We start from the raw sequence: 26,897 nt of genomic DNA, 5'->3' as shown, positions 1-26,897 counted from the left end.
GAACACAGTCCTCAAATTTGTTGTACAAGTATAGAGATCACTGCTGGTTAGAACACAGTCCTCAAATTTGTTGTACAAGTATAGAGATCACTGCTGGTTAGAACACAGTCCTCAAATTTGTTGTACAAGTATAGAGATCACTGCTGGTTAGAACACAGTCCTCAAATTTGTTGTACAAGTATAGAGATCACTGCTGGTTAGAACACAGTCCTCAAATTTGTTGTACAAGTATAGAGATCACTGCTGGTTAGAACACAGTCCTCAAATTTGTTGTACAAGTATAGAGATCACTGCTGGTTAGAACACAGTCCTCAAATTTTTTGTAAGTTATGAACACCTTGATGATTCTATTTGAAAAAAATTCCCATTTTCTTGAACTTTGAACTGGCAATAAGTCCATAATGTTCTCACTTAGTAACTGGAACTCCCAGATTGTTTCTCCTTACTTAACTCTTTTCCTACCAGGCCAAAATCCACCACTGGCCAAGGGCTTTTCCTTGACCTACCCAACCAAAGGAAAATGTCAAAACATCCAACTAAACACACACAAACCATATCATACGGCCCATCAAACTGAAGATAAAAAAAATAATCTATCAGATGGTGATACAATATAGAAGATTTACTCCAATTATATTAGTTTGGGGGTTCTAAACGTGATTATGCAATATCGAAGATGCCATATGAAATCCACAATTTTCCAGCTTTGAGAGGTCATATCTAAAAAAGTACAACAGCATCATTCAAACTTCCCTGGTAGGTTGCCTCAAGTAATGCAAAGAAATACTGAAAGTTATGTATGTGTACCTAATACAGAAGTGAAAATATGAGACATATACTGAAGTCAGGGGAGCGCTTTTTAAAATCTTTTTTTACGTTTCGAAGGGGACAAAAAAAGCGCTGAAATGACTAAAAATCGTCTCTCAGTGCTACATTTTCTTTCTTATGTGCTAACAGGAAGTCTTTTCTATTATTTTGGGAACGTGGATCAGCCAAGAATTTCGTGTCTTCTCATTACTGGATTGGAATAGATAGGGAGCCACTCGAGTCGTATTTTGCGGCTCTCAGTCTAGCGAGGCCACGTCCGCGAGCGCAAAATGCAGCTCACGGTAGGGAAAGTGTTAAGAGGAGTAAAAGCAAAGTTCCTCCCTTCTGAAGGATCAGGAATGCGTGAACCTCAAAAACTTCTTTACTTGAAAGAAGGGTACAAAAGGTTTATGTTGCACAACGCCAAAATCCAATTGAAAGAAATAACAGAAAAGAAGAGGAAACAGAATTAAGATTTACTTCACTGATACTGACTATGATCATTAAGATACTTTTTAAATTCCATAATCGATCCTAACAAGCTATTCTACAAAACATAAGGAGTTGATATGATCCAGTGAAAAATATTACAATTACAGCCCCCCCCCAAAAAAAACAACACACACACACTCTCAGTTAAAATGATTATTCATTTTAAGGTTTAGCTTGCTGTGTTTTTGCCACCTCACTGAGCAAAATCTTTCATCTGCTGTGAAGAAAGTTGTATTTTTGACAAGGGTGTATCTAAGTTTTCACACCTCTATATTAATATCATGGAGAATATTATAATTATACCAGAAACATCGCATATGAACAAAATCTACCCCAAAAAGACAGGCTGTCTGGGTTTTGGTTCGAAAGTGGCACCCTTCCCATGGAACCTGAAAAACGTAAATTTGTGGTCATTGAACCTGGGATTATAGGAAAGTGTGTCACTTCTTTGGGAAAATGGCGTCAGAGTAAGACAAAGAGGATGACTTTGAGCTTCTTCCCTACAAGAAAATCTAATATGAAAGCAATTCTTTCATCTATACAACTGTGGAAGATTTGGCCCTTGTACAATGAGACCAGTTATTCCTCCTCCGATTTGAGACTCAACAAAGAGGTCAAAAAGCTCAGGATCCTATAAGTTTGGCGTTAAAATGGCATCCGTTAATATGTTTCTGTTCGCTTTGAAGTCTCTCCACTGCTTTTGAATTTCATCTTCAAAAGCTCGAAGAGCAACACAAGAAGCACTTTCGAAAAAAAAATTTCTGATCTACGGTTTTTAATCTGCATATCGTCGGCCTTGTGATAAAACCGACTAACCCCAGCGAGGTAAATTTTACAGGAGAAGGAAAAAACTGTTTTATTTCAAAACAAAGGCATCTAACGATAAATCAATGCTTTAAACACCTATAAAAACACTTTAGCGAAAATCTGTAGACTATTTTTTCCTTTAAAAATTGCTTTTAATGAAACTGTGTGGGTTATCAGATGGTGATACAATATAGAAGATTTACTCCAATTATATTAGTTTGGGGGTTCTAAACGTGATTATGCAATATCGAAGATGCCATATGAAATCCACAATTTTCCAGCTTTGAGAGGTCATATCTAAAAAAGTACAACAGCATCATTCAAACTTCCCTGGTAGGTTGCCTCAAGTAATGCAAAGAAATACTGAAAGTTATGTATGTGTACCTAATACAGAAGTGAAAATATGAGACATATACTGAAGTCAGGGGAGCGCTTTTTAAAATCTTTTTTTACGTTTCGAAGGGGACAAAAAAAGCGCTGAAATGACTAAAAATCGTCTCTCAGTGCTACATTTTCTTTCTTATGTGCTAACAGGAAGTCTTTTCTATTATTTTGGGAACGTGGATCAGCCAAGAATTTCGTGTCTTCTCATTACTGGATTGGAATAGATAGGGAGCCACTCGAGTCGTATTTTGCGGCTCTCAGTCTAGCGAGGCCACGTCCGCGAGCGCAAAATGCAGCTCACGGTAGGGAAAGTGTTACGAGGAGTAAAAGCAAAGTTCCTCCCTTCTGAAGGATCAGGAATGCGTGAACCTCAAAAACTTCTTTACTTGAAAGAAGGGTACAAAAGGTTTATGTTGCACAACGCCAAAATCCAATTGAAAGAAATAACAGAAAAGAAGAGGAAACAGAATTAAGATTTACTTCACTGATACTGACTATGATCATTAAGATACTTTTTAAATTCCATAATCGATCCTAACAAGCTATTCTACAAAACATAAGGAGTTGATATGATCCAGTGAAAAATATTACAATTACAGCCCCCCCCAAAAAAAAACAACACACACACACTCTCAGTTAAAATGATTATTGTGAAAAAAAAGACTTTCTTTCTCATCAAATAATGGGTAAAGTTACGGAAAAAAATTATGAAAATATAACTCACCAGTCATGATGACAAAATATCCAACCAAAGGTGACAAACATCCACTTTTTTAAAAAAAAGGTTAAGCATTTATTACTCCCAAAACTTCCAAAACTCTCAAAACTTGAACCAGATGAAAGTTCACAATGCTTATAACTCTATCTGAAGACAAAAAAGGAATACCTCGCGTGAAGTTATATGAAAAGGTTAAGCAGTTTCCACATTAACTTCTTTGAACTTTCCTCTTCACATAATTCTGACACCTCTTCAAAGCAAAAATTCAACCAAATCCAACCTGTAGAGTTTCAGCCGGATCAAAGGCCGCAGAATTGTAGATAAAAACACATGACCCATGAATCCAAGCAGCAAATAAAGAAGACCATGCACACTTGGCCCAGCCTGTGTCGGACAGGTTCCACACCACTGACCGAGAAGTGCTTTGCAAAAAGTATCTGAAAGAGAGCAATAACATAACACACAATTACATGGAAGTTAAAAATAAATGAAGAAACTGGATGTCACAATAGTGTTGGGACTAGATGGGAGATAGATTTGAAAGCAAGTACTACCATAAATACCCATTTTAAGTCCCAAAAACCTGCTTCTTTCCAAAGTTATATAAGCACGATTACACTCAAAACAATTCTTTTTCATTGCTTTTTCCTTTATGTTCTTCATTTCAAAAGCAAAACAAATACAAATCGAGTTTAACACTTTACAGTCAAACAGCCAGCAGAACAAAATTCCCCATCTGGTCATCCAGCCAGAGTGACTGCAACGGAATTCTTGGGCCTGTCACAGAACTGCGTCAGGTGACCAGAATTGGTAATTTTCAGAGTCCCATTATTGCGGCAATTGACCGCAAAGTGTTAATATATTTGCCATGCTTTGATCAAAAAGCATAACTCTACTTTGACTCCTTACGAGAAAATTGACATCAAGTGGACGAGTGTAGTCATTAAAATGAAAGCTTATTTTTTTAAAACTCTTTTTATCTCATCAACATCTTTCAGTTTAAGTTGGGCAGTACTAATACATGTATAAAAATAACAGTACCTCACAGTTTAGAAAAAGTGGACAAAAAGGATGTCACAAAATCCCTGCAGAAGTAGATATCTAGTTGTAATTTTATTTGTCACAGATAGTCTGAACAATCCCCTTTTTTTAAATCTTTGTATAATCTATTTTTCACTTGGGGGAAAATGTTATTAAAGTAAAATGGAAGACTTTCATCACTGAAGTCCATTAAAAGAAAGGGCTAGAAGAATTCTGTACTTCAAAGCGTTAATATTCCACAAAGTCTAACTTTGACCTCTCGTGCATGTGCTTGAATTGCCTTTTCCCGACAACATTAAGCAGATCCATGAAAGATCAAAAGGCAGTTTTACAATATAAAAATTCAAGTTTGAAAATAGCACACCATCTCTTTCACACTAATAATACCATACAGAATGTTACATGAACCTCCTACCTGGCAGTCAGTGTATGGCCCAGGCCATAGCTGGCATGAGAAAGTTCCGCCATCTTAGGTGCACCGGTTGTTCCACTTGTGAAGAACAAAGTCATTGGATCCGTCGCTTTGGTCTTAGCGGTCTGCGGCACAGAAAATGCAGATATACTGACAAACTTTACCCCTGTATGTTATATTAACCCTATCCATACGCCCTGGTGTTATTTTGTACCCCGGGGTTGTATTCTTCACATTTTACAATACTTCTAAAGCGAAGATCTCTTTGAAACTTTCAGCATTTCTCAAAAAATCATTTTGACAGACTGCTATGTAAAGCATAAGGATCGGATAAACAAGTAAAATTCCTCTTGCAAGTTTTTGATCTTGGAAAGCCATTCATTAAAAAAACATATATTCTTCAACTCAACTTACCTGGAAATCTGCAGAAGCTTTCTCCACCAGAGAATGGTAATTGACCCATCCTGGCCTAAAAGAGGAAATTGTATTTATAATGTTTATCTCCATTTTACAACTTTTCTCATGTTTGTGATAGGTGAATAGGATTCAGATATAAAAATTGCTGATAGAATGATGCAGAGAATGGAGCCAAAATGCTATCGGAAAGGAAGAAAAGCAAGGAGGAAGTACATGGATGAACTGTACAAAGACATACAGTTGAAGGGTATGAGGGAAAACAGCAGGAGAAACAGCAGCGGTAGCAGAAACAGAGGGCGAAGCAGAGGGGAAGAAGAAAAGAAAAAGAATAAAAAGAAGATATAATGAGCATATTTCAAGTAACGTCTTCTGTGAGATCTTTTATCAATGCTCACTTTCTGTTTGAGCATATACAAATTTTAGTAAAACGTTTCTGCCGACATCACTGTCTTGCAAATGATAGAAAAGGATCATTTTTCAAGAGGTATTAATTCAAACTGTCCAAAAAATGTCATGGGATTACTGACCTTTACTTTTCTTGTTCAGGCCTCTGTTACCTTATGGCATAAAAACAGAGAAGCAAAAGTCTTTCCCTTGTTTGTAGCATCACCTGTTGCATGGTTACATAGTTTTTGTCTAATGTTTCTCAGAGCCTCTCCTCAATCTTTTCCTGGGCCAGCTTCTTCCTCTGTATCCATCTGATCTCTGGTTGTATGCTCTCACAGTTAATTGTCCATGTTTGGCCTTGGTAGTACAGTGTTGGTGTGAAGTGAGTTTTGTTTCCATTGCAACGTTGGGATGTGAAAGTAATGGTGCTAGTTGGCCTTTTTCTTATTCTTGTTTCTATTTCTCTGTCTATCAATCCGTCTTCGCTACGTCTTCGCTACAGTCTGGAGGTAATCTTGACAGATTTCATAACCATTTTATTCATTGTTTATCTATGTACTCAAAGCAGAGAGTTGAGCCATCTTGTTCTTTAACAATCTCATTTCTTGCCCGGTTTCTTCGTACAATGTTCTAAGTCTTACATAAGCATTAATAATAATAATAATAAATAGCATTTATACTGCGCATTTCCATTTCCTAAAAGATGCTCAATGCGCATTACAATGAAAAAGACATCACATCTTAAAAATTAATCGACACAAATGTGTACGTAAAACAAAGTATTATACATATAATATAAATGCATATGTGTAAAATTTTATACCAGAAAAACAGTCTCGCAGTGAGGTTGAAAATGTGTTCACTAAAAATATACAATGCAATATAAATTCACGAACAGTCAAAATACAGTTGAAACGTGAGTAACTAGAAACATTCATTAAAACATTAATTCTATACAGATAGAAAAACATTTCCTCTCTCTCTCTCTCTCTCTCTCTCTCTCTCTCTCTCTCTCTCTCTCTCTCCCTCTCCCTCTATCTCTCTCTCTCTTTCTCTCTCCCTCTCTCGCTATCTCTCTCTTTTCTCTCTCTTTTCTCTCTCTATCTCTCTCTTTTTCTCTCTCTATCTCTCTCTTTTTCTCTCTCTCATTCTCACTCGCTATTTCTTCAGTCTCACAGTCTGGCATACACATGCATATATATCACAGTACATCATTTTGACAGGTATGCTTTTGTGAATAAAAAATGCTTCAGCTGATTTTTGAAAATGGAAATTGTTGGGGCATTTCACTTGACAGGTGTTTACTTTACTTTGGTGACTCTTGTTTATTGTCAATGTTTGGCCTTGGTAGCACAGTGTTGGTATGAAGTAGGTTTTGTTTCCATTGCAATGTTGGGATGTGAAAGTAATGGTGCTAGTCGGCCTTTTTTATTCTTGTTTCTATTTCTCTGTCCATCAATCCGTCTTGGCAAAATACACTTCCCACATACTTGAACTCTTCTACTGTTTGAACTTGCTGTTGTCGACTGTGATATTTAGGGGTCCTGGTGCTTCGCTGATTTTCAGTGCCTCAGCTTTGCTCGTGTTGATCTTCTTTGCTGTGATCTTTTCAGCTTTTGTTCAGTTTGTTTACTTGTTCTTGGAGGATTTTCTCGTTGTTACTTAGTATGCTCTGATCATCAGAAAAAAGAAGCTTGTTTATTGTGTTGTCCTCTGGTTTAGCCTCTGCTGTCATTTCATCCTTGTATGTTATAAATAGTAAATGGGACAATAAACATACTCCTAATCTTACTTGGAACCGTAGTGTTTTTCCATTTTGTGTCCTTAGTGATGTCTAGCAGTTTCGAATAATACCAAGATGCTGTCCAGTCGTTGTCCTCTGATTCTTCCAACAGTGCCCATAATCATGGGATTAAATCTAAAAAATCTTTACAAATTTGTTATAAGGAGAAGCAAATCCTTCTTCAGTGACAAATACTGTCATTTTCAGAAACCTTTTCCATATATGCATTAAGGCAAAACTTTATACCATCATCCCTTTAAAGTGAGCAAATTTTGGGATTAAAATTATACTTCTAAACATTATCTGTCACAAAAATTATGAATGTACTTATAATGACTGAGTGACAACCAGGAAAAAAGCAGACTTAGTTTACTTTACTTTACTTTTCCGATCCACGGCCATTTGGGTTCTAGCCCTTCGGTCTGTCGATATGGCAAAGAATTGACAGCTTTTACTAGTTGGCCTTTTTTTTATTCTTGTTTCTATTTCTCTGTCTATCAATCCGTCTTCGCTACGTCTTCGCTACAGTCTGGAGGTAATCTTGACAGATTTCATAACCATTTTATTCATTGTTTATCTATGTACTCAAAGCAGAGAGTTGAGCCATCTTGTTCTTTAACAATCTCATTTCTTGCCCGGTTTCTTCGTACAATGTTCTAAGTCTTACATAAGCATTAATAATAATAATAATAAATAGCATTTATACTGCGCATTTCCATTTCCTAAAAGATGCTCAATGCGCATTACAATGAAAAAGACATCACATCTTAAAAATTAATCGACACAAATGTGTACGTAAAACAAAGTATTATACATATAATATAAATGCATATGTGTAAAATTTTATACCAGAAAAACAGTCTCGCAGTGAGGTTGAAAATGTGTTCACTAAAAATATACAATGCAATATAAATTCACGAACAGTCAAAATACAGTTGAAACGTGAGTAACTAGAAACATTCATTAAAACATTAATTCTATACAGATAGAAAAACATTTCCTCTCTCTCTCTCTCTCTCTCTCTCTCTCTCTCTCTCTCTCTCTCTCTCTCTCTCTCTCTCTCTCTCTCCCTCTCCCTCTATCTCTCTCTCTCTTTCTCTCTCCCTCTCTCGCTATCTCTCTCTTTTCTCTCTCTTTTCTCTCTCTATCTCTCTCTTTTTCTCTCTCTATCTCTCTCTTTTTCTCTCTCTCATTCTCACTCGCTATTTCTTCAGTCTCACAGTCTGGCATACACATGCATATATATCACAGTACATCATTATGACAGGTATGCTTTTGTGAATAAAAAATGCTTCAGCTGATTTTTGAAAATGGAAATTGTTGGGGCATTTCACTTGACAGGTGTTTACTTTACTTTGGTGACTCTTGTTTATTGTCAATGTTTGGCCTTGGTAGCACAGTGTTGGTATGAAGTAGGTTTTGTTTCCATTGCAATGTTGGGATGTGAAAGTAATGGTGCTAGTCGGCCTTTTTTATTCTTGTTTCTATTTCTCTGTCCATCAATCCGTCTTGGCAAAATACACTTCCCACATACTTGAACTCTTCTACTGTTTGAACTTGCTGTTGTCGACTGTGATATTTAGGGGTCCTGGTGCTTCGCTGATTTTCAGTGCCTCAGCTTTGCTCGTGTTGATCTTCTTTGCTGTGATCTTTTCAGCTTTTGTTCAGTTTGTTTACTTGTTCTTGGAGGATTTTCTCGTTGTTACTTAGTATGCTCTGATCATCAGAAAAAAGAAGCTTGTTTATTGTGTTGTCCTCTGGTTTAGCCTCTGCTGTCATTTCATCCTTGTATGTTATAAATAGTAAACGGGACAATAAACATACTCCTAATCTTACTTGGAACCGTAGTGTTTTTCCATTTTGTGTCCTTAGTGATGTCTAGCAGTTTCGAATAATACCAAGATGCTGTCCAGTCGTTGTCCTCTGATTCTTCCAACAGTGCCCATAATCATGGGATTAAATCTAAAAAATCTTTACAAATTTGTTATAAGGAGAAGCAAATCCTTCTTCAGTGACAAATACTGTCATTTTCAGAAACCTTTTCCATATATGCATTAAGGCAAAACTTTATACCATCATCCCTTTAAAGTGAGCAAATTTTGGGATTAAAATTATACTTCTAAACATTATCTGTCACAAAAATTATGAATGTACTTATAATGACTGAGTGACAACCAGGAAAAAAGCAGACTTAGTTTACTTTACTTTACTTTTCCGATCCACGGCCATTTGGGTTCTAGCCCTTCGGTCTGTCGATATGGCAAAGAATTGACAGCTTTTAATCAGCTGTGCTTTGTCGCTGTATAGAGTGTTTCTGATGTCTGGGGAGGCAGGTAGGTAGGTGCTACGCAGGTCACAAAGTGCTGGGCAGTTAAAGAGGTGGTGTGGTACTGTTTCATCCTGGCAGTCGCACAACGGGCAGTCGGGTGGGGTATCCTTGCGGATCCTATTAAGGTAGGAGTTTAGTGGTATGTGTTGTGTTCGCAGGGAAAAAAGCAGACCAATCAATATATAAATACCTTGTCTCAGACTGTTCACCAACAAGAATTTTGGTCAGAGGTCGTTCAATATCAGACGCTCCCTTAAGAAGAAGAAAATAATACACAAAAAATATCAGAACATAGTGTAGCCTGTGACCCAAAACTTTCAATTAAGAATGAGCACAGACACAGTCATATTAATTATTTTTCACAGACAGAAAAAGAAAGTTTAAGTGAAATTGTGCCGGAAAAAAGACCTCTAATAAATCCACACAGAATAACATTATGTTGACCACTTCTGAATATGAACATGATTTTCCCCTTTTTCTGTTTTGGAGTTGACAGGTGTTTCTGGCAAGTAACAAAAGACTGACCTAACAAAAACCTTATAAGGAAGCACTGATGCATACAAAACGCAGTCAGTATTACACTTATTCTGCATGGTGATGAGCCACTATGCTCCTGAACTGAAACTTGGTGCAAATTATAGGGGGACTGCATTGATTAAAAAAATATGATTATTGATGTCTTACGCCCCCATCAACATGATTTATATATTTTAAGAAGGCAGGTTTTGACCCTGCCTGTCAGGCCAACCCAAGCTGAGAAGGATACAACTTCGCAGCAGAAAGACCAAGATACTCAATAAAAAGTCTCCCCACACTGGAATCGTCGAACTCGGGTCTTCTTATTTTCAATGGCAAAACAACTAACAGTGACACCAGACGCCAGTCTGCATTTATAGGACATAATCCAGCCTCTCATGACCAAAGAATAATGATCACTGCAGGACACCAGGTCAGTTCTTACTTTACCAGGCACAGGTTTGGATCCCCATGGACAAAGAGCAGTGCTACGTTTAGTGGTCAGTTGTATATAATTAGACATGGTTTATAAATATGACTGTCTCTTAAAGGAAAAGATTTCTCTGTTGGTAAAGAATATCGCCGAGTGTGAATCTGCAATTAGGTTTACCAAATACATCTTATAGAAGCAGTATGCAGTATACAACAAATGGCGTTCGTCATCATGGTCCTCGCGCTTCACAAGGCATGATGAACACCTTATGTCAAAGCAGCATCTTGGCTCCTTCGCCATATAAGAAAAAATGACAATGGAAAACATCATTTAGACCATGAAAGGGTTAAGGGGGTAAGGAGCAGTTACAATGGGACCACCACCACCACCACCACCACCCCCCGCCAAGGACCAACAGACTTAATTTGTCATGTACACAAGAAGGGAAACATGATGTATTTAAAAGTACCTGAGAGACAAAACTGAGTATTTTCCCATTTGACACCGATAGAAACATTCCCTAAACAGCAGAAAAATCGCATATCTGTCTAGTCTAGTCATGAGGAATTTTGACACTGTACCAAGCAATCTGAGGTGGTTTATGCATTTCAACATTGGTGTGGGGAAGAGTAAGTGACGACAGTAGGGCCACTGGGTTGTAACTTCCAGCAACTCAGCATGACACCTGCCAAAATTTCCCTATGAACAGATAAGGATATCAGGAACACTGGAAAGAACAAAAAGTTATTGAAAAAGCCAGTTATTTTCTTCCATTGCATCTTAGCCCTTTTCCCTGTCTCAGCTGACCTGGTCTTTTAGCTTGTTTTTTTTAGCTAAAGCAAGTTTCACAGCACTTGCAACACAAATAGGTCATAAAAGTGTTGGAGATAAGAGGTGTTACAAGAGAGTAACATACAAAGAAAAGAAGGAGGATAGATAAGGACAATAGGCATTTGATAGAAAAGAAGGAACAAAACACATCAAGCACCAGCCAACCAACCACTGGCTTGGCCTGATCTTACTTACCTCATCCACGTAATGACTGAGCTCAGGACTGGTGATGATGGCCTGGGCCCCAGAAAGTTTTAGTCTGTGCCTGATATCTTTGCTTCGTAACAAGGTAGTCCCTGGACTCAAAATTATGTCTGTAAAATGTTTTAAAACATTTTTAATAAATAAAACAAAATGCCACGTTTATGGATCCCCCTGGACAAATTCAGCTTAGAGTGGCAAATACAATAGATACATACATGCAATTATTCATGAACATCACAAAATGCACAGTGTCACTCCAATACATGTACAGACTATCCTATAAAGGCATCATAGCTGGAAACCAATGTGCAGTATCACTTATTTGAGTCACAATTATTGTGTCTTGCTCAAGGACACACTCTGACGACAACCTCCAAACATAATAAATATATTCTTGCACGCATTATAACTGCCAGTTTTTTTCGCTTCTTCTGTCTTCTTTATAAATTTGAAAAAGTTACAAGTTTATCTCCCCTTTCAATACTGTAAGGTTATCTAACAGGCGGTACCTCCAAACTAAAAGTCCATCTTTGATAAGACTAAATGGAAAGGGTGGAGAGCCTCAAAAACTCCCCAAAACAATCCATGTTCAGAACGCCCCATTGAGGATTGAAACTAGAGCCATCCACTCAGTAGTCCAGCATGATACCAACTGAGCCAATGGCACACCCATTCTGCTTTTGAAAGGACCCATTTGTGTTTTGTAGACCATTTATGCACAAACAAAAACAAACTGTCTACTTTCAAAACGAAAACCTAGGAAGTCTCAGGTGGGAGCACGACTGCTTTCATGCACAAGTAATACTGACATCAAACTTGTGTTAAACCGTAAGAATGATGCAAGGAAATGAAAAAACGACCGTCAGGTCAAATTCATTGACCAGTCAGTTAGTGCAGCAGACCATGAAATATTCTTGACATCTGCTACACTGGGCTATCCCCAAAATTAAACTACACACCTCACCCTCACCCAGCACATATGGCACCATGGCAATACCAACTCATCAGTTGTTACCAGGTAAGTCAGCTTTGCTGGACCTCTAATGAGGTTACTTTTTCCAAAGGTGCTGCATTGAAAATTATACAAATTACTGAGCAATGCAAATACTGATCCTGTTCATGAATATTCCAATCCATACACTTTATCAAGTAGTGGTGGGAAGAGTGCTGCAAAATTGGGATTTTAGGGACCAGTATTTTAAAGACAACTTGAAAATGGTTTATTGTAAACATCCAAATTTCACGAACCTACATTTTTTTTCTCTATACAGGAATCTATACAAAATGTCAAAAGGCTTTTTTTTCAAGAGTCACAAAATTTTAGCAAGTAACTGCCAACATTCTAAATTTGAGAAGCGCTTAGCAAGTGAGAGGTAAAACAGCTGACTGCTCACATTACAGCTTCAATGCACTCAAATGACATGACTTTCATATTTGAGTAATTAGCCTGTACAAACACCATCAGACTTTGTGGTGACAAAGTTTTAAATTTCATCAACTCATAAACAGCTGCTCATGGAACATTTAAATGGAATAACATTCAACAGAAATGGAAATCATTGGTTTTACATCAACTGGGATGTGACCCTGTCTACCAAGGGTAACACGAGATGACTGGGAAACTGTTCCAAAGCAGAAAGACAGAGATACTAGTTGATAAAATAAACTTTCCCATACCGGGTACAGGAAACAAATTGACATCTTTAGCATGCAACAGCTGAGAGCCTAACCCTTTCACTACAGATATGGGAAAAGTTACATTACATGCACCAGCTTGTTGACAAATGAACCATAACATCATACTTAATCCTCTCAAACCAAAGTGCAAATGAGGCTCTATAGAATGAGGTTCATGACAATTTTCAGTCGTCAGTTGCCTCGATTAATATGCATAGTATGCCTCTTTTTCACTACCATGGCAAACCAGGACCCCAGGTATCAGACAAGCTGAACAATGAAAAGTGAAATGTTTTAAGCTATTTTTATTCCTCCACTGTATCATTTTCACAACCTATGAGTTTAATAATACACTATATCATTTTCATGACATATATATTTAATCAAGACATATTAAGTTCATATTGAAACAGATCATGCCCAAATAGAATGCCTCACCTGTGATGGAAGAAAGAATTTTCTGTAGTTATTTTTAAAAAAAATTCTTTTTTTAACCCAAGCTCAATTTACTCCCTTCATTTATTTTCCTTTTTTTTCTTTGTAAGAAATTATATTTCCTGATTATATGCTCCTCTCTCGTAGGAGAAATGTCATCCCTGAAATCGAGGGGGCCCCGGGGGTTGAGTAGTTCAAGAAATCATTAACGAAAACATCTCAAGAAATGTTAAATGGCAGTAGTTATTAGATGACAGGTGATTGAAATGAGACCTTGCATAAAATATGTTGATTCTTGCTCTAAAAGAGGGGGCTCCACTGCAGTGACCAGAAAGGCTGTATTACTATTAGAATAAAACAAGTAAAACCCTATATGAACTGACACTGCAAAAACTAACATTTCAGGAAAAATCATAGCACATCAAAGTCTTACCCTCAACTTCTCCTCTGAAAAAATATATCAAGCACAATTCTGCATGGTACAAAGCTTAGAACCTTCTAGGGATTAGGCACTTTATAAATTCCCATTATCATTATTATTAAGCAGTTTTTAAAAATCCTTGCTGTGGTATGAAAATTCCTCACTTGAAGTTGAACTAAACCCTTGATTCTCTTTATCAGAGCATTCTGCCATTTCAGCATTTACAACAGGTAGAAAGAATAAATGCAAGACATCACGGTCAAAGCACAAACCCATTTTTATAAAATTCTGTAACAATGCAGAAAATTCCTAAACCTAACTGTTGTGGACAAAAAAAGCAAAAACCACATTTATTGAGTCTTATCTTACCAGCACGAATGCAAGCTAAGTTCAGCAGCCACCATTCTGGTATTTTGGGTAGAATAACTATAACTTTGTCTCCCCGCTGAAGACCACATCCACCAGTCAAAGCGTTAGCTACTCTGAAATACACAATAACAGATTTTTCACCCAATAGTGGCTTGAAAGCATCAGAACCAAAAATAGTTTTAGAGACAGTTCATTAGATTTATATGAAAATCATTTACCATGTGTCTCCGAATGTAAACTATTGCATCTTTATCAGCCTGAGACACGCCACTTGGCAAAACAGGACCAGCTCATGGGCCGCTGCCAACCATCACTTGGAGAAAACAGGTTACATGGCAAAATTTATGTTTGACAAGAATGGCTTTGGTTGTTTGTGATTGATAATGTTCAGCATGTAACAGGCTGCCCTGAGGATGGATATCTCAAATTCTGTCTATCAAAAGAGATACGAGATAAATGATCGCTGAAATCTTAACATGCATTGCCCAGAGAGAGCAACTACTAAACAAGGCGAGAAATGTTATTTATAAGATAAAGCAATTTTAAATTCAATTGGTCCGGAGAAGGGGGGGGGGAGGATTTATCAAAGCTGACAAAAAGTGAAGTAGCACATGTACCGACCATAAATTTTTGCTGTTGATTTTATTTTTTGACAAAGATATCAGTTTCACTTCTCCTTTGACAACTGAAAACACAAATACTAACTCTTAATACAATATACAGAAGGTTATTCCCCCTCTGTATCCAAATTCACAAACATCACGATAACTCTGCTCCTTTTATAACCTAAAAATAATTATCAAACTTGATAAAAATAAAAGGTCCGAGCGGTTACCATACAATCTTATGATAAATAAAATCAATCTGCTGACGTTCGGTAAGTTTTTTTGTTATGACTGTGAACAACTGAGTGATGTTGAGAGCCAACTGAACCAACATGTCGTATACAAAAAGTTAATGAGCAATACAGTGAACAACCCTTATGGGGGATACGGGCTGAATGTCAAAGTGGATAATTTTTAATGAAATTTTCCAAAAACCCTTCCATTCGTTCCTGCCACAAAACAAATTTGTGTCTTGACACAGAAGAATCATATCCAGTGATTCAACCATTATTTTCATTCGTAACTTTAAATTAAAAACAGCTAGTGACTTACAGAAAAACAGAAGAGCCAGCTTTACTAATACACAACTGCAGTTTGTGGAGTTGAATAGAAGCACATTTGCCCTAAAAGCTATCATCTATTATTGGGACAAGCAAGATGACTGGAAAAAAATAAACAGATGGGCAAGAAGTATCACATATCAGTGACCCAAATAGAAATGTATGAGAGATGAAGATGCTGACCGTTTCGATTGTTGAGATAGTTGCTGAAATGACCACTTGATTTCTTTCTTTGACACGCTATCAACCCACCAGAATGCAGGTACATCAGATTCACGTTTGCCGCTCTAGAGGACGAAAGTTATATAAATTATTAAAAATGCAAAATAAAAATCACCAGAAGGCTAAAAGCAAATATCCAGTACATGTACACTTACTGTAGAAGTGTTCTTTCTTACCTTTCAAATAAAAGACAAAAATAATCTTTAAAAGATAGAATCTAATTCTACGAGCTGTATTAAAGGGTATTTTTGTCGATCACTAAACTACATAATGAAAATAACATTTGTACAAGAGAAAGAAAAACTGTCAAGTTTCACAAAGTACATTTCCAAATGCTTGGCTTAAACGACTACATAACAATATGTTCAACACAATGGGCAATTTTATTTGAGTCTTTTGTTCAACGGAAACTAACTAGTGACTTAAAAACCCTTGGCTTCAATTTTTTTTTTTTAATACCTGCTCAGCTGCTGCCCATCCATCTATGAAATCATGAGCAAAGTTGAAATATTCTGGGACATCAAGATGAAAGTTCTTCCTCTCGAGTTCATAGTTGTCAAAAGGGTAAGTTGTGCAAAGCTGAATCCATCGCTTGCCTTGCACTGACAATGGTGACAACTTGAGTGAAACGACATTTTTCTTCGACAGCACTTGACTCAGACGACAAGTGTTGAAGACTCTTGACAGTAAAACTCTCATGATTTCTGCACAAAAATATGTACACAACAAATGGTTAAATAAAATAAAAATTAGCAAAGTCTTCTGGACTAAAAACATTGGAATCAAGATTGAACTTGAACTCAAGACCTTGAGTTAATAGGAGTTTTAAAAAAAGGTTTTTATCGAATAACTCAGAAATTAGCCTGTGCTTGAAAGCAAGACTTGGCCAATGACCTGACATTATGGTACAATAGCATATGACAGATTCAACTAGCAACCTAAAAAAAAACAAATATGCATTTGATTTTGAATCCAATTTAGTCGAATTCAGTTAAGTAGTTCCAAAATGGTAGTTTCACTCTTCCATGGAGAAAAAAATCTGGCTGGCCCTAACCCAATCAAATGAATTTGATTAGCAATGTGCACTTAGTATAACAGAGATCCTGGAATCAATGCTCATGTGTTCACAATTTCACCAAAAGTAAACCCAACAGGGAAAGAAGAGCAAAATAGGTAATTGACATATGTTCTAGTACATTAAATACAAAACCATTATCAAACCTTATAAATAGGCCTATATATCTAGCCCTCAGATCAAAGGAAAAAACGAAGTTCAAAATATGTGATCTCATTAAGGAACTGCTTGAGAATGATGCATTGGTTCTGACTCACTCAAAGAAAACATTTCTTATATCAGAAGAACAGTATTTCCACTACCTGCAAAAGGTTTGGCCTGACAGTTAGTTATAGTCACAAAAGTTAGTTTTCTACCAAAGTGAATCTACAGAAAACTTGAAGAGTATTGACAACGAAAAGCTCAAAGCTGCAAAACACATCACATACTTGAACACTATTATCAACAACAAAAAATGTCTTTGATCAAGTCAAACATCAGAATTTCAGCACTTTAGTGTTTTCATAATATGAATCTTTATATCAGTCAAAATGAAAGTGTACCAAGCATGCATTCTGAACACATTGCTGTGCCTGAGTTAGAAATAGACAGCATATAGGGGAAGAGCAGGGAGGCCTCAGACATGGTGAGACTTCGGACACGTCAATTCTCGCTAAACTATTGACAGTGCACATTTTGTTACTGGATCACATAATGCTTCATTTTAAGGTTTAGCTTGCTGTGTTTTTGCCACCTCACTGAGCAAAATCTTTCATCTGCTGTGAAGAAAGTTGTATTTTTGACAAGGGTGTATCTAAGTTTTCACACCTCTATATTAATATCATGGAGAATATTATAATTATACCAGAAACATCGCATATGAACAAAATCTACCCCAAAAAGACAGGCTGTCTGGGTTTTGGTTCGAAAGTGGCACCCTTCCCATGGAACCTGAAGAACGTAAATTTGTGGTCATTGAACCTGGGATTATAGGAAAGTGTGTCACTTCTTTGGGAAAATGGCGTCAGAGTAAGACAAAGAGGATGACTTTGAGCTTCTTCCCTACAAGAAAATCTAATATGAAAGCAATTCTTTCATCTATACAACTGTGGAAGATTTGGCCCTTGTACAATGAGACCAGTTATTCCTCCTCCGATTTGAGACTCAACAAAGAGGTAAAAAAGCTCAGGATCCTATAAGTTTGGCGTTAAAATGGCATCCGTTAATATGTTTCTGTTCGCTTTGAAGTCTCTCCACTGCTTTTGAATTTCATCTTCAAAAGCTCGAAGAGCAACACAAGAAGCACTTTCGAAAAAAAAATTTCGGATCTACGGTTTTTAATCTGCATATCGTCGGCCTTGTGATAAAACCGACTAACCCCAGCGAGGTAAATTTTACAGGAGAAGGAAAAAACTGTTTTATTTCAAAACAAAGGCATCTAACGATAAATCAATGCTTTAAACACCTATAAAAACACTTTAGCGAAAATCTGTAGACTATTTTTTCCTTTAAAAATTGCTTTTAATGAAACTGTGTGGGTTAGACGGTTATGTCGCTCAAATTTTCCTGGATAAAACCGACCAACCCTCAATTTTGTGGGTTGACCGGTTTTATCAGGAAACCACTGCTGGCCTTGAGTTTGGTTGAGTGCAGCCAAGCCACACTTGATGGTAACGTATTTGATCACTTGCTTCAATCGTCAAGATCTTTTGTAGAAGAAGAAGAAGAAAAAGAAGGAGGAGGAGGAGGAGGAGGAGGAGGAGGAGGAGGAGAGGAGGAGGAGGAGGAGGAGGAGAGGAGGAGGAGGAGGAGGAGGAGGAGGAGGAGGAGGAGGAGGAGGAAGAAAAAGAAGGAAGAGGAGGAGGACTATATTATTGCTACCAACATACTATCATAGTATCAGCTGCTGCCATTTCAGTGTTACGGAGTCAATTCGGGCAAAAACAGCAGTCACAAAAATGAACCTTTAATAAAAGTAGAAGAAGCAGAACACAGCAATGGGTATATTAATTACATTTAAAGTAGAAGAACAGGAGGTTGGAAGGGTAAGGGAGAGCAGCTACAGCAACAACTACAAAAACAACAACTACAACAACAACAAAAACAACAGTAGTAGCAGCAGCAGCAGTAGGCCTTTAGAATTTATGACCGTGTCTGACACGGTACTATTGGCACTGGGTGGCCATTCAAAGGCCTGGAAAAAGGTAATACTAAGAAAGAAATGAAAGCAGAAAGCCACACAAAAGCTCCACTACCTCACCAATGGTTTGGGAGAAGTTGGTTACTTAATGATATGTCATTATTATACAAAAAATACTTTGTGAGTACCAAAGAATGCGCCAGCTTTCTCCAAGGTGCGTGGCTTGACAACTACTACTTTATTGAGTTCTCTCAACGAAAGAAGAGCATGTCTGTCTCACTCTGTGTCCTATGGCTACAACAAGGCAATACGACAAAAGTTACCATTGTTTTGCAAGACTCTACAATAATCAAATTTGGCTTGATCGCTTTCAAAACTTCTTACTGAGGCAAATATTCATTGTAATTGTGGTAGCATCGTGGTACGACAGCCTTCAACTCCAGTAGATGTTTATACTGGTTGGCAGTTATCTTCAATCTGTCTTTGCAGAGAGGTCCAGCAGTAACCGTCGTACACATGGTGTTCAGCTTTCTTGGTCCTTGCAGCGCCTGCCATCCATCATCAAAGTTCAGCTTGCACTGAATTTTATTTTAAAGACTGGAGTGTACTTTGATGCCTGCAAGTCAGTGGCAGTAGGATCGCCTGCCTTTCTCCTTGGACTGATTGTTTAGTGCTCTCCGACCTTTGCGAAATCTTTGAAAAAGCTGTGGTCCAGGTACATAACTTCCTAGGGCCTGGGGATGCGTCTGGCTTTGAGCATGATGTTCACGTAGTCCATTGGGATGTACATCAGGCCGTTTTTTAGCGATCGCTCAATAGTGCCACGGACTGAATCCACTTCCATTTGGGTATGGCCCTTGGGGAGAATTTCTGCTCAACTGTGATGTCAAGCTCTTCGGCCAGCGAGGCCATTGCACTCACCAGGGTGGCTTTCTGTTTTAGTAGTTGCGCCAATCACTGCAGATGATGAAGTGGTTGAAGTCAGTCACTTGCAATATCAGTTAGTGAGTGAGACATGATGAAAACTGTTGAAGCCCAGACCAACTTCACTTTCATACCAGACATATCATCTGGCGTCTCTGGTGGCAAGATCATAAGTCGTAACATTGTGTACAGCCAGTTTTGTTTTATATAAGGTGGAAGTCTTTAGTGATGGGGCCAGAAGGACGCACTGGATCTCCATACAAAGGACACACACAGCCTCCCTGTCCTTCTCCTTTTCTGGTCTAGCTGCAGCTTTCCTCATATTCATATTTGAGCTGTGTGTTCTGTTTCTGTGAGGTTTCCAGATTTGAACTTTGTACAAATGTCGCACTGGTCTTTCTTGGTTGAAAGTAAACCCAACTTGTTTTTCTTGAACTTTTGGCAGACCACTTGATAGCTCAATGTGGCTTTCACCCTCTCTGCAAAGTTCTCCTTGTATACTTGATGCAGATCTGACGTTGTCTGGATTGCCATCTGTAGACAGGAGGATATCTTCGAAAGTTTGTCAAAAAATTCCTCTTTATGGAACAACTTGTCATCCTTGGCTCTCTCATGGTGGGTGTGATGTGTTCAGGAAGGGGGGGGGGGGGGTGGACCTCTCGTTTTTTGTGGGGTTTTTTTGGAGAAGATACTTTAAATAAACCAGTGGGTCAGGCCTGCGGTGTTCTTAAAGATTGTTTTACAAACAGGTGTTCTTTGACCTTTGGCTCTTGTAAGTGGTATTGAAGGCTGTAATTTCTCCTTGGGTTTTCCCTTGCTGGGTAAAATCTCTTTTTGTCTATCATGTTTATAGTGGCATATACGTGGGCTCTCTTTTCTTTCCAAGAGAGTGACCAGTGATGTCATTGCATTTTGTACCAACCAGTTTACAACTGCAAAGGACGTCAAGTTCACATCCTGCTCGCTTCGTGCCTTGACATGGCTAGAGGCATCCCCAGTTCTTTCAACCTCTTCCTTTTGTTACCCTTCCTATCGTTTTCATGCTGTGTCCTTTTCGCAGAGATCAAAGGTAACATAACTGTTGTATTATCAGCTGATGTGACATTAGCCTGGTCACATTGATCACTTTCCACTGCGCTGAGGGTAAGAGGTGACGCAGCAAAAGTGGCATCATCTTATTGAATGTTATAGCGTTATGTAAGCTAAGGTTTGATATAAAAATAAAGCATTATGTTTTGACACTGAGAAAATAATCTACTCAAAACACAAACGAAATGAACTTTCAAAGAAAGTCGAACGATGTTTCAGAAGGTAATGACTGCAATAAACACAGCAAATGAAAAAAAAGAAAAAGCGCTTTAAAAAAAAAGATCGTTGGGGGCAGACGGTGTGCTGGACAGGTAGCATAATTTTATTATTTTTTTGAGTGAGTTAGTAAAGGAGGAAATGCTATCTACTTCGTCCACTCAATTGTGAAGGAAAAATGATTAGGAGAAGAGACAGTAGTCCGAAAAGGGGAAATGCCTTCACAATCGGTGAATTTCGAGTGCAAAGACAAAGAAAAACACGCAGACAGAAAACATAGTTTCATAGAAAACAAAATCCATAAAGATGCATTTCAAATACCGGAATTGTCACGAGATAAACAGTTCTGTGGGAACAGTGGGGAGTTTTAGTCATTAATTACATTATCAGCAGCATTAAAACGAAGAAAAATGAAGAAACATCCAGATCTATATAATTCCCCAATGAAACCAACAAGAAATATTACACAAATATTCCTTTTTGGAGAGCTCCCACGGTTATGTGAGCAAATTCTAAACTATTGCAGGTCTGAATCTGATATCAAACGTAGTCCAGAGAGGAGTCGAAGCCGGGGTTAGTCGGTAACGTAGCAAGTGGCCCCTCATTGTTAGCGCGATAAAAACAGCCAACCCTCATTCCGTCCCTCGCAGGTGGGATAGTCGGAATTATCGGGCTAAAATCTGATGGGTGCCGGGTTATATGGTTTTATTTCTAATGTTTTAAATACATTTCTAGACAAAATTCACATCTGTCTTTGAGTGAGCATATGAAATGGACAATTTACTATCGAGAGGGCCAATAAAAATTTTTTTAAATATTTTGTGGGTTAGTCGGTTTTATCACCAGGCCGACGATATATTTTGTTTCCCTTTTATCTGTTTTGATTTGGCCGATGTACACCTCCCGAAACACTACAACTGTCAGGTCATTTGAGAAGGTGGATCTCTGATTTTATGTCCCTCTCCATCAGGATGTGACAAGAAGCCATGAAAACCATTAAAAACCCTACAAACAGCCCATATTCAGGAACAGATATACCTAGATTCGAACCAAAAGGCATCGTTCAGAGAGAAACAGCAATAATTATAGCTTAGTAAATGGAGCACCTTCATTAATGCTGTGCTCTCACAAAATCCAGAAGTTGAAACACTAGGAAACTAACATGGAAACGAATACTTTTCATCTCTGACTATCACTGCAAAAACTAGCTTGTTATTTGGGACATCATTAAAATACTGAGTAGTTCTGTTTTACAATAAAAAGAAAAGATTCAGGTCAACATGTGCAGAGGTGTACAAAAACGGACTGATATGGTTTGATCACTGGGTTCTACTAATTCCCCTGAGTCTGAACACAATTTCATATTGCAAACAAAAGGTAAAAGTACAGATCATGCTGTGTCGAAGTTTTGCCTCTCAGAAATAATATTTGAGACATGAGACACACTGTCCGAGGTCACCCCTCTTCATTCGAAGTTTCCCTCACGTTCGTCTGATGTCTCTCGCAGAGTAGGGTGATTTCGGATACCTTCAGGGTACTCTAGAGGTAAAGCATGATGATACACGAAGCTGATAATCGCAAGTGCTGATCACAAATGGCTTATAATAAAGGTTCTTTTTCTTAAAAGCTTTTATAATGTGAAGCAAGCATTGGAGCCAAACGTAAAGGGTGTCTGAAGCCTCCCCGTTCTCCCCTAACTTTCACACCAGGTGAAAAAGCCCAGCAACTTTAAAAAGATACTCTGCAGAAAACTTCTTAAAATAAATGGCATGAGCCCGATAAGATTACCAACAGAGTACTGTGAAGAAATAAAGCTCCGACAGTATTTTTACACACTTCATGCAACCCAGATTCAGACAGCTTCTCTCCATCATGTAGGATGCAAGAATACAAAAAAAAAGGGTATACAAGGACCAACCAAGGAACCTCGGAACAACAAACAACAGCAGAAGACCACAGCCAATAAAGAGGTAAGCCACAGCAGGCGCGATCATATATACGACATAACATTATATAGGATGGCCAAAACAGTGCAAAATACTGTCATCTTTCTTAAAAGCAAAAGAACAATTTGCCTATCTACTTCTATTTCTACTTCTACAATACTGTCATAGGTTGCAAAGCTAAAGGATGCAACATCCTGGTAAAAGGTCACAAACAAGGTGATATTCATGGAATGGAGGAGGAGATGATCTAGATCTACATCTAGACTCTAGATTAAGGCTAGAGCATGGGAATCGGGAGATTAAATCATCAGTGGCCAAAACTCAAATTTTGTTTCACTGCACTGATCTGGAACAAGAGTCATCAGGATATGTCCTTTTTAGTCTGAAAAGAAAAAATGCTGTCTTCTAGGCCTATCTTGCTCTAATCATATCTAGAATCTAGATCTAGATATAGCCTAGATAGATCTGTACATCACTAAAGAACCCTCAATCAGCGGCCAATTAATCTGCTGGGCTTTTATTGATATTATATTTTACAACATGACGTACCTTCTCTTGCACTGTCTAAAAGGCAAGAGAATCCAGTAAATTTTAAGTGCCCAAGTCTCAAATTGAACTGTGGAGTGTCAAAAACTAAAAGCGACGAACAGTCGGGGAACTTGCTGAACTTGCCGTGTCAACAGAATTTATATTATTATTGCCCCATTGGGACTGACGGTTCGAGCTCGGTAGGAATCGCGAGCTGGAAAGACACGTTTCCATTTCGTTCCGTTTAACTGCCATTAGCATGTGTAATTTTAATTAGCATTCAATTTTCCGCTCTGCAACAGCTGCATGGTCTAGGGCCTAGATATATAGATCTAGATTCTAGACAGGTTGTGTTCTTGGAAAGCCTTAAAATTGTTTTTATACCAGATTCTAGGCTATCTCTGGGCAAGTTAGGCCTAGGATTTAGAGCAGAGATCTACAATGAGTTTGATCAAAATCACATAGATCTAGAAATCTACATGCATGTAGATATATCTAGTGAATCATGTAATCTACTAATGATGGGGGTAAGATTGAAGAATACCGGACCAGCGGACTGACTTTGCCTATGTCTCAACCTTAGGAATTCATAATTTTCCTGTTTTTAATATCTCTCAATGGAGAATCTCGGACCGGTAGCCTAGATCTATTCATTAAAATTTTGTCAGGGGGGAGACCCCCCTGAACCCCTACCCCACTTTCTCGCGCAATAATGTTCGAGTGGTCCGGTATTCTTCAATCTTCCCAGAAAATCTATTTATCTACGCTCTTTCAACTTTCAACTCAAGTTCACGCTTCAGCATCGAATCCAAGGGCCTAGGCCTATTTATGCGCTTCAATCAGAGACAGGATGGGCACGGTGACATAGTTTATTAGTCTAGGCCTAGACTGAGAGAACACACGAGGGCCAGTTCCTCAAACTCAAAGCGACGAATTACCAGATTAGATTTAAACTTTGCTTCATTGTAAATCTCCCGAACGATAGACTTTACGCTTGGCTTAGCCTAGCCTACAGGCCAGTTAAATTTAGTAGTGTCTGAAACTGTGATTACAAAAAGATGTTTTACTGACCTAACGTACTTGAAATACAGCGTGGCGTAGACTGTAAACCCTCTCTGGTTCTAGCATTCAGGCTAGGCCTGGCCTAGATATATCTAGTTACAGGACAGTCGTAATGTGTGTCCTCGTGTGACTCGTCTTGTCAACTGTTTAGTTGACTAGACTGGAAAGCTAGGCCAATTGCGGGCAGGTGCTCGGCTGCTTGGTGCCGTCGCTTGAGTGATGAGTGAAAGAATAGCCTAGATCTGAGTAGTAAGAAGATCTGGTAGTTCCCACCCCCCTTATTTGAGCCTGACCTACATCTAGATCTAGATTTATACGTTTGATTCGCGGTGAGCTAAGATCAAACCTAACAACAGCAAAACATTAAATTGTGGTAAAATTCAGGGGGGCATGCCCCCCTGAAACCCCCCTTCCTATTTTGGTTAGGTCAGGGGGTCAAGAAACCCCCCTACTCTTGGGGCCAAAACCCGTGAATAACAATTGCGGGGTGGGAACTACCGAAAAAGCGCCGAAGACCTCTAGGCCTACAGCCTAAAGAAAGTGGAGTTTAGTGGTGAGGCCAAAGAGGTTGTAAATAGAACTAGAGGTCTTAGCTGTGACGTCACGAGTATCAAGCTTGAGGGGCGCGCCGCCATTCCGGGGAGGAATAAAAAGCCTGTCGGTGAAAAGCAACACTTTTCAATCACGGATAAATGATACTCTGTGAAGTCTTTTCATGTCGATTTCTTTTTCATGTGATTTGCCTATCGCTAAAATATACTGTCATTGGGATTTTTGTGATTTTTTAAATTTTGGAATGAGCCAAATAATCTCCAAATAATGTAAATGGGACCTTTTACACGGTGAGACCATAATATGGGTGAGTAAAATTCAGAAAACATGAATGAAATGGACTTGATAATCAACAGTTAAATTTAAAAAAACATAATTTTAATTAAATCTTTTTTTGTGCGTCGCTCAAACAGTATGTCTAGATTTAGCACCACTGGCCACAATAATAAAGGCCCTCGTATCTGCCCCCGGGAACCAATTATGCGACTGAGAAGCTGCTATATGCTTCAGCTGCAACTCTAGCACACCTACAAGGCTGGTTGAACGGAAATGAACCACTGTCGATGTTGTTGAGATGAGTGAATATGAAGTAGCCAACCAGATGTAACTACCCACCCAAAAAAATTCTGTCTCATTTGCAGAACCGATGCCAAACTGTTATCAAACAGCTTGTGCAGCAGCAGTGGTTCATGGTAGATGGGGTGTTGTGTAGCCAAACACCATTACCAATCAACGCCAATTTTAGAAAATATTGTGAACGTTTTAGACACTAGATAAATTGGCTATTTATCTAAGTGTTGCATTTTAAAATGTTGTCAGCATATAATTATTTGTACCCGATATCAAACTACACTCTTTGGGTATGCGCACAGGATCTATACAATGCGTGATTTACAGTATCCCAGCCTACAATTAATTGCTCATTTTGAGACAATAACGAATTGATATATTAGATAATTGACCAAGTCTTAACCCCCTTTCATAGTCTATGAAAACCTAGGCTTTGCATCAGTAGAAAAAGATTGTAGACAACATGACATAAAAGCAATCCAGTTTGTAATTATGAAATGTTCCTTTTTCTTAACAAACTCAATTACTCACTATGTCTCCATCCATCTTAATCCTCTCAAAAATGGCGACAAAGCGAAGTGAGAGGGCCCACTCAACCATAGTGAGTTTACGCGAGTGACGTCCCAGCTGCGACCTCTAGTACTATTATTTACCTCTTTGGAAGCATTAAGGGAGATAAATCGTTGACTTTTTTTTTCTTTGCTTTTTTTTTTTAGGTTTAACAGAGTTGCTGGTGCTGAACCGCACCCGAGAACAGGATAGTTTTATTCCAGAGAGAGACGTAGGCTATGTCATACTCATACCATAGACACAATCGAATGAGCAATCTTGGGGTAACATTCGATAAAAGAAACTAGAATTAATTTGGTAAAATTGACTAAAACCTCATCATCATCATCATTGCCTTTCTCACCCTGCACCAGGGTATAGGCCACGGACAAACACCCCCCACTTTTCTCTATCCTG

At 38.3% G+C, this 26,897-nt stretch overlaps 1 protein-coding gene across 4 annotated transcripts in view; it reads right to left on the bottom strand.

Moving 5' to 3' along the window:
- Positions 1–25,057, bottom strand: part of LOC101863838 (acyl-coenzyme A synthetase ACSM3, mitochondrial) — a 42,228-nt gene extending 17,171 nt beyond the window's left edge. Inside the window, exons 1-9 of one of the 4 annotated variants that reach the window (XM_005106337.3) lie at positions 24,819–25,057; positions 16,310–16,554; positions 15,812–15,915; positions 14,464–14,576; positions 11,553–11,671; positions 9,768–9,829; positions 5,076–5,130; positions 4,665–4,786; positions 3,489–3,645 (exon numbers count right to left, since the gene is read on the bottom strand). In XM_005106337.3, coding sequence (XP_005106394.1) covers positions 3,489–3,645; positions 4,665–4,786; positions 5,076–5,130; positions 9,768–9,829; positions 11,553–11,671; positions 14,464–14,576; positions 15,812–15,915; positions 16,310–16,549 — 972 coding nt within the window. In that variant the 5' untranslated portion in view covers positions 16,550–16,554; positions 24,819–25,057. Of the gene's footprint in view, positions 1–3,488; positions 3,646–4,664; positions 4,787–5,075; positions 5,131–9,767; positions 9,830–11,552; positions 11,672–14,463; positions 14,577–15,811; positions 15,916–16,309; positions 16,555–23,768; positions 24,329–24,512; positions 24,758–24,818 lie in introns of those variants that run through there. The other 3 variants (XM_005106336.3, XM_005106334.3, XM_013086958.2) reach the window with 3 other exon arrangements.
- Between the last annotated feature and the right edge of the window lie 1,840 nt (positions 25,058–26,897).

Source organism: Aplysia californica, unplaced genomic scaffold, assembly GCF_000002075.1.
Source record: "Aplysia californica isolate F4 #8 unplaced genomic scaffold, AplCal3.0 scaffold00526, whole genome shotgun sequence".
NCBI lineage: Eukaryota > Metazoa > Mollusca > Gastropoda > Aplysiida > Aplysiidae > Aplysia > Aplysia californica.
The sequence above is the reverse complement of the archived record's forward strand: the minus strand, read 5'-3'. Positions and strand labels throughout refer to the sequence as shown.